Source organism: Xiphias gladius, chromosome 22 (genome assembly GCF_016859285.1).
Source record: "Xiphias gladius isolate SHS-SW01 ecotype Sanya breed wild chromosome 22, ASM1685928v1, whole genome shotgun sequence".
NCBI lineage: Eukaryota > Metazoa > Chordata > Actinopteri > Istiophoriformes > Xiphiidae > Xiphias > Xiphias gladius.
Genome location: NC_053421.1, coordinates 17,703,923 through 17,712,513, shown reverse-complemented (window position 1 = coordinate 17,712,513; position 8,591 = coordinate 17,703,923). Strand labels below are relative to the sequence as shown.

Sequence of the window (8,591 nt, the reverse complement as noted above, 5' to 3'; positions counted from 1 at the left end):
CAGTAGCTTCCGAATCTCTACATCCAGTGCATGGAAGGAAGGGGGAGGAGGCAAGGCGGGTGGAGGTGGTATGGCAGGGGGAGATGAGGAGGAGACTGAGACAACAGGTGGAGGTGGAAGAGGTGGTGGCTGCGTCGTAGGAGGTGGGAGGGACACAGGGGTCTTTTCCTCTTCGGATTGAAGAGCAGCAAGCCGCTGTGCCTCCTTCCGGGCAAGGTGGCGCCTCCGAGGGGGCGGGATGGGAGGAGTTCGGGTGGGGATAGATGGAGGTGGAGGTGGAGAAGGAGTGGTATAGAGGCTGAGATAAGGGACCGGTTTAGAGGCAGGGAGAGGAGGAACTGATGGTGGAGATGGAGGTAGGGGTTTCTCGCACCTAAAAGTGGTGAATGTGGGGGAGGATGAGTTAGGGGAGAAAGTAGACAATGTAGGAGAAGTGGAGACAGCCATGGAGGTGGTCTCCCTGCTGATATTGATGTAGGTGTGGAGGTAAGAGCTCACGCTGGCGTGGCGCGCTGGAGGCTTGGGGGGTCTAGGTGGTGCCTCAACAGGGGAAGGAGTGAGGGAATCTGGCACGAGAGGATCATCGCAGTCTGATGGAGCAGTGAGGTCGACCCCAGCATCTGAAAACTCCTGAGAGTCTCCCATCATTTCCCCGCGGCTTTTATACAACTTCAAGGGAATGTCGATGTTGCCCATTTCATCCATGACATCCGAGAGGTCCTGCTCTTCCAGATCTCCAAGATCAAACCCCTTCTCATGGAGTCTGGCAATGTAGGCCAGTTTGACCTCCCTGTTCACCTTCTCCATGCGATCCAGGTGATCTAACCGATCCCTTAGAACATCCCAGTGCTGTTCCCCCTCCAGATCCCAACGAGCCACTTGGATCACCTGGCTGAAGCGCTCCATTTTCCCAAACTCCCCTACTGATTCTAAAAAGTCAAGCAAACCTAGTTTGGTGACCTCAGAATCACCTTTGACTCCTAAATAATCGGGAGAAGGGGAGTCCAGGGCAGAGGGGTAGCCCTCATCTGGGGAGCAAGGGGGAATCGGGGAATGTGACGATAAGGAGAAGGGATTGCAGCTAATAGGAAGGGATGGGGGTGATCGTGCAGGAGGCTGGCATTCGGGGTTTTGTGGAGGACAGTGGTCTTTGGGGGAATGAGTGACAGAAAGATTATCTTGGCCATGGGAAGAGCAGATGGAGGCAGATTGATCTGCACAGTCGGACTCCAGATCAGAGCAGGAGCTTATGGAAGTGGAGGATGAGGAGGTAGAAGAGGAGAGCGAGAACTCCAGGAGGGAGGGGGGACAGTCACAGCATGAGGGGACCAGAGTGTCGTCATCATCGTCATCGTCATCATTGTCAGCGTCCTCTTCATCATCATCAATATCAATATCCACACTGCTCTCTTCCCCGTCATCGTCTTCCTCTACCTTTACATTTTTCTTGTTGTCCAGATCAGCGCTTTCATTTGCATTCTTACCTTCATTTTCCAGACTGGCAGCAGGGCAGGCAGCGGGTTCCAGCTGGGCCTGTGCTTGTGATGGAGATTGAGGTTGCTCCTTGGCCCCTGTCCCATCCTGCCTCTGGGGCAACAGGGCCGGAGGAGGAGGAAGCTGTAGCTGCTGTCTGAGAGAGATGGTGTTGTTGTTGTTGTGGTTATGGTTGAACATACTATTGTTGTCCTGTGGGGAGCGGCCATCACAACACAGACACGGGAGGCTCGGCTCGTTGCAATTTGGGTCAAGAGGGAGAACAGATGGAAGTGGAGGAGGAGGAGCAGCTGCAGGTGCAATTTGGGTTGCTGCCGGTCCACGAGCACTCTTGGGTTTGGGTTTAGTTGATTTAGAGATGGTGGAACCTTGTTTCTGAGAGCTAAACCTGGACTGGCTTACTGGAGCTCGAGGCTGCACTCCCACCCTGGTCCTGGTGGGTGCGGTGGGGCCTTTAGTAGCCCGGCGTTGGGAGGATGTGTTGATTGTGTTCATGTTTTTATCCTCCCTCTGAAAACCAGGGCCATGAGTCTTTGGTCCGGCTAAGGTATTGGTTCGTCTGCTGACATCAAAACGCCGTGGCTTCGGAGGCTGAGAGGAACAGCTAGAGGGCTGCATTGTGCGGAATGGGACTTTGTGGGATACTCTGATATTTCTGTTGCTATAGAAACAAGTGTTGTAAAGGCTGGAGAGATCCAAACAATGATGCGCCGTGAACGTCACATCTTGGCTACACTCCCAAGATCCTGTAACATCAAAGGAGACACACAGTGAATAGCGACTACAAGCAAAGTCGGCTCATCAAATACCATTTTCTTGCTCTACACATGTTTTCATATTAGGCTCAGTCTTTGAGGTAAAACACATCATTTGGACTATTCATTAAAACCAAATTGCTTTAGGGCTTTCTGTTATATAATTATCAGGGCCCAAGTCGTGGGAGGACACAGCAGTGACATGAACACACACACCGTCTCACACACATTCCTGTAACAAACAAACAAACAAACAAACAAAAAACACATTATCAAGCATCACCACTTAAGGAAAATAACTGGACCTGAAATGGTCAGTCAATTAATAAATAACAGAAAAATAAACAACAACCATTTTGATAATCAATTAATTGCTTAAGTTGCAAAAATACCAAATATTTGCCAGTTCCAGTTTCTCAAATGTGAACTATTTTCGTAGTCTTTTATGATAATAAACTGAATAAAACTGAATATATTTGTGTGTTGGACTGTTGATTGGAGAAAACAAGATTTATGATTTTAATAATGTCACCTTAGACTCTGATTTTCACTTTTTCTTACATTGTACAGATACAAATAAAAGAGAGTAATCTGCAGGTCAATTGATAATGCAAATAAGACTTACTTGCAGCCCTTAAATAATGTTGTGTTGTGGGGCAATATAGCTTAGCTGAATTACTGTAACGCAGTAGGAAGTGTATTCTCTACAAAATATATGTAATTGCATTTAAAATGTTGAAAAATCTTTTTTTGGGGCAACATAGAGATGCTACAGTAATTTTTCAGTAAATAAATACTTCAATATGTACATAGCAGAAGTGCCACTTCATTCGTATGCACGTTTTCTTCAAGGTATGTGTTTAATCTGTTGTACTCCTTGGATTTCAGGTATTCAAAATCAAATGCCCACCCACGCACACATCACATGAAATTGTCCCCCATGATAATAACTGTCAGATAATTTGTAGCCCAATAACTGTCGACCGTCATCTTCATCTGGTCTATACAGCTTCATTGGGCTCTGATATTCATGGGTTTACAGCACTCAAGCTGTCTCCATCTGTGCCAGTCCGTCCTTACAAGCAGACAAGAGGCAGCAGTAAGATCTAGATCCAAAGAAATGACGTTTGAAAAACCCCACCATACCTGGAGCAACGACTCAACATAACGCATATTTAACTGGAGCATGAAATAATCAGGCAGCAGCACTGAACAACACCAAGTCTGCCTTTTTAAAGCCCATGTACCGAAGGCTATTGCTGATATATTCTTCCACACTGTCCTTCACATCACTGAGGGAAATGAATCACTCAAGTGCTTCCTTACACTGGGCCTTTGTCAGAATGGCCATTAAAGACAGGAATCTTTGAAATAAAACAGAAAAACAGAGAACATCATCATATGTAATTTTACCCGTCCAGAGTACAGTATTTACCCCTGCAGTTATTGATCCCACAGAGCTGATGGAGACAGGGAGGATGGGGGGAGGAGGAGGAGGAGGAGGGGGGAGGAGGAGGAGGTACCTCCAACCGCATCGCCCTGATATACAGGCCCATCCACCGTTATTATAACTCAAATATTACACATAATATTCAGATTCCCATTAAAATGCATAATAACTATAACATTTAAGCAAAAGGCGCTAAAGAAATACCACTGTTAAGAGCGCAATTGCATGTCTCTAGATCTACGCAGCCTCTGTGCGGGAATATGAGGTTTTGCTTACCCGACTGGACCGGGCGGGCTCGTTTGAAAACATAAGAAATAAAATCATAGCAAGATAATAAAATGGCACTCGACTCACGATCCGATTCGGGTAAAGATGGATGAAGGTCTTCATCCCGTCGGGCTCTCTCGCATCCCAGTCCCTGTGAGTCAGTGTGAGTCTCTCTCCGACGTTTACAGCCTCAGCGTCCGTCTTCTCGCGAGCGCCCCCCCCCCCCAACCACACCCCTTCGTTGCCTTATCATCACATTCAATTTATCTTGAGTCATTTTCAACTTAACCTCCTTTAAAGAATTAATTTTAGAGCCCGAGTGTTGAGAGGGAGACTCTAATATCCCGTCGTTTCTCTTGAATAACCCTATCTGCATTTATCAGTCTGTCTTCGGGGAAATTAACTAATATGCAAACCTCACTTCACTTACAGTAAACTAGGGTCGCTGCTACCATTTATTGTCATCAATGATTAATCTTTAGATGACTTTCTTGATGAAGAGATGAGTTGTTTACTCTATTGTTTAATCAAAATCACCATTATAAATTTCCCAAAGTTCAAAATAATGTCTTCATATTGCTTGTTTTTTCAGACCAAAAGTCCAAACACCAAAGATATTCAATTTACTTTTGTACATGACAAACTAAAAGCATCAAATCATCACATTTGAGATTCTTGAACCGGACAACTTATTGGCATTTTTGTTTAAGAAATAACTTAATCAATTAAGCAATTATCAAAATAGTTGCAGATCAATATTTTTGGGGTTTTTTTTAATTGATAAACTGAGTAAACATTTCAAGTCTACAGCCAGCACACACACGCCAATATCAAAAGGATGAAAAAGAGAGAAAAATACTGTACATATATTATTTATTAAAAGCAATAACATCCAGGAGCAATATAAAAATATACAGAATAAAGACAGCTGATCAGGCCTGACCCTCTGTCCTAAATCAGGATACAACTCCTGTCACATATGTACCGTCTCTTTTAGTTCATTATCAATGAATACATCTATTCCTACAAAGGGCAAACCATTTAAACTTTATTATTTCATCCGCCATGCATTTCTCATGGCAGATAAATATGGAAGCTAAATCAATCCATGTGTGGTCCCTTCCAAAGTCACCCTTACATACTGCAAATGACTGGTTACACTTTACATTATGCACTGGGTTCAATAAATAGAACTTAAGAGACTGGCTGTTTGATGACATCCACATCCAAACATCTACAAATCAGAAGGTGGCAGCAGGATTTCTAAATATCACAGTCGTGTCCGGGTCATGCTGTTGGAGTCAGAGCCCTGTCCCTGGAAAACCCTCTCTCAAGGGAGAGGAGTTCACTTGTCTATCATGATAAAAGTCAAAAGGGGACCCTGCTGATGAGCCTGACATCGTTTATATAACCTCCAAAGATCATCATTCCCACTCACTTGTTCCTCTTGTAGATTTTCTTGGCAAAGTTGAGGAAGACTGAGTGAGGAAGGTTTTGAGCGTGACAAGCGATGAGTTTATGTAGCCGCTGGTAGCTCTCTTCTTCATATCTGTGGTACAGTGTTGGCATTTGCAGGGTGTTGTATAGCGTTTTGACCTTTTCTACACTGGCTTCATCATGGTGCCCATAACATGCCTGAGGAGGAGATGGAAAATGAAATCAACTTTTGCTAACATGCTAGTGAATGACTCTAGTACCGTTCTTGGGATCAGAGGGTGGCCACTACACACATGGTAGAGTCACAGGATAAAAAAAACAAGGGCACCCTGGGCTCAGCGAATAGTGCGATTGTTCTCAGAAATAAATTATTACAATTAATAACAAAGTTTCTATTGCTGCTGAGATTTGAATGCATTGTTGTTTGTATTGTTTGAATATCTGGTACAGTATAGCGTACACAGCCACATAATATCAGAACATATTTAAAGTGTTTAAATAGAAAAGGTTGTTAATCCCACCTCCAGCTCTGCTCTTTGTTCAGGGGTCATGATTTCCAGGGCTGTCACTACCAGCCAGCTGCATTTGTTATCCTGGATGTCTGTACCAATTTTTCCTGTCACAGCAGGGTCACCATAACAGTCTAGGTAGTCATCCTGCAAATGACATACATAGGGAGGTTATTAACTCCGTATAGTCCGCAGCATATTACCCAGTATGTGACGTGAAAAAGGATGATGTGTAAAAGTGATTACCTGTATTTGGAAAAACTCTCCCATCTCAAGTAAGATGTGTTTGGCATTATTGTGTTCCTCTTCACTTTTGATTCCTGCCTACAAAAGGTATGGTAAAATAGTTATGAGAAACAGCATCGCATTAATCTGTTATTTTCTCTGCCCAGATCGTGGCAGCTAGTCTTTTTCTAGCCTTTCTTCACAGCCAGTTCTGTAAACTTTAATTCACTGCCACCAATCGATGTCATCACTGTCATTTCTATGAGTTAGTTCTGTCATGTGTTTGCAATATGTACACTCACCATGTACATTGCAGCTGCGACTGGGAGGTAGAAAGAGTAGAAAGCAGTCTTGTATTTTACAATAGCTTTATACCTTAAGGACAAGGAGAGAAACCTTTAGATTTACTTACTTTGGTAAACAACATTCTACTCTGCAAATTTATTTTACAGATTTCATTTCATTACCTCTCCATGGTGAATCTGTTGAGGTCAATCTGACCAGGGGGTGCTGTCATGAGGTCCAGAGCTTGGCCAAGCTCTGTTTGGAAAGATGTCTGAAACACACAGAGATGCAGTAAGAATCCTGTGATAGTGTGTGTGTGTGTGTGGGCCCGTGTTATCAGTCCGGACGAATAATACCTCAGTAAACAGTTCCAGTAGGTGGACATAGTACGGCTGATCCCTGCAATGTCTGCGAAGCAGCCTGTAGATTGAAGCTTCCAAGAGGAATGAATCATTGATGGCGTCCAGACCTATCCCATCCTTAAAAACAAAACAGGCAGGATTTACATGAGAAATTGAGCACACAATTAATATTGAAAAATAAATGATTGCCGCACCAGAGAAAAAAAAAAAAAAAGCCATTTTAGTCTTTTTCAAGTCTCACCTTCTTGTACCAGCAGGGCTGTCCTCTCCGAGTCACAGATGCATCCATGATGTCATCTGCCACGAGGAAAAATGCCTGAAGCTACAAGCAACGGAGACACAGTTGTAACACAAATGTCTATCAAACGGAAAAAAACGGTGCATTTCAAGGGAATGACTCGTAAGGATTTGGTGCACTAGTGTGTATTTACTGCAGCAGGATGATGCATGTGAAAGGTGAAGGGGCATGTGAAGGAACGTGTCACTCAGTGCAACAGTGTGGTGTGTTTTAATAGCTTTTAGACAACAGTGCACATCTATGGAACAGAGGAACATTTTACTCATGTAATTCACGTGCTTTCCAACATGCCATAAGATATCCTTACCAACTCAATGCACCAGCCAACCAAAAGAGCCCGCTGCACAGTGTCCTGGTTGAGCTTAGTGAGAGGGAGAAGCTCCCTCAGTGAGCCAATCACAGACAGGCCACGGTTCCTCTTGCCTCCAGGGGAATTGTACACCAAAACCTACGAGCAAAAGGTGCAGAAAGGAATGACATGAAACTGCAGTTCAGCGCAATGTCAGACAACACTCGTCAAGAGCCAGGTCATAATACAAACCTCTCTCAGCCTGTTCAGAGCATCAGCCAGCGCAGGATCGGCGAGGTCCCTTTCTGTGAGCTCCGTTACCAGCTCCTCAAACTGGGCTTCAAACAGCTGAGGGTCCGACGCCTTCTTGGTGTGCGTCCAATTGCAAGTACTGTCTCCCTGGAAAGACGATTTGCAAAGCAGCAGAGATGTGTTTTTGAACTTACTCGGGGAGACGGTGAGCCACATTTTAGGGGCATTAATGACCAAGCTGCGAAGACGTCTCATTCTCAACCAGCCGTCGAAGTGTCCTGACCAACGGTTAAAAAAAAAGGCTGCGCTCTAACTTGTCGGAGTGTACTAACTAGTTATATAAATCACATAACGTTACAAAGTTGTTGTTCCGGGTGAGGAAAACTGCCAGTGTAGTCTAGTTAGCTCCATGGTCTCATATCCCTAAAGACCAGTTAACAAGAGCAAGGATTATGAGAATTCCTATTATTAGCTAGCAAATTCCGTTGTCATAAAAGAAGCGTTAGCTGACGTTAGCCTACATAGTTCTCCTGCATCAGTTGTGTTAACTAAGCCAGCTATAGCATATCAGAACAGCATACTTTTTGTTCGTACACATGTCTTTACATACCATAATAATACCGTCCTCTTATCCCAAACTTTTCAGCATAAAACAGCAAAATTGATTATCTTCTGTTTCTTAGTTTTGCTTTCTGAATTAGGTCTGTGAACGTCTCCTAAAACCAGGATGTGTAGATTGTAGTTTGCTGTCCCAATGCCGTCTGTTTTATTACAAAGCTGGAGAACTAGGATTCCCAAAAGCCCTTGCGAGTAGCGCATATAGGCGTGGATTTCGAAGGCTCCATATGACATTGCGCGTTTTCATTGGCTGGTAACATCGAACCAGGATGGGCTTTCACATGGGCTGACCAATAGAATTTGGGAAGAGGCGGGGTTTAAGTGGAGTGGTGAGCCTCAAGTATTATAAT

The 8,591-nt window shown here is 44.2% G+C and overlaps 1 protein-coding gene across 2 annotated transcripts; it reads right to left on the bottom strand.

The window, feature by feature from the left end:
• Positions 1-4,853: 4,853 nt before the first annotated feature.
• Positions 4,854-8,396, bottom strand: fdps (farnesyl diphosphate synthase (farnesyl pyrophosphate synthetase, dimethylallyltranstransferase, geranyltranstransferase)). 2 transcript variants are annotated; one of them, XM_040118806.1, is made up of 10 exons: positions 8,234-8,396; positions 7,624-7,770; positions 7,390-7,530; positions 7,026-7,106; positions 6,779-6,901; positions 6,605-6,693; positions 6,440-6,512; positions 6,159-6,236; positions 5,925-6,059; positions 4,854-5,601 (listed from the first exon to the last, which is right to left on the bottom strand). In XM_040118806.1, exons 1-10 carry the CDS (start codon positions 8,234-8,236, stop codon positions 5,401-5,403), a joined length of 1,071 nt encoding a protein of 356 aa, XP_039974740.1. In that variant the 5' UTR covers positions 8,237-8,396; the 3' UTR covers positions 4,854-5,400. The 2 variants fall into 2 exon arrangements, with proteins under 2 accessions (XP_039974740.1, XP_039974738.1); XM_040118804.1 differs by lacking the exon at positions 8,234-8,396 and having other exon boundaries at positions 7,624-8,227.
• Positions 8,397-8,591: the final 195 nt, after the last annotated feature.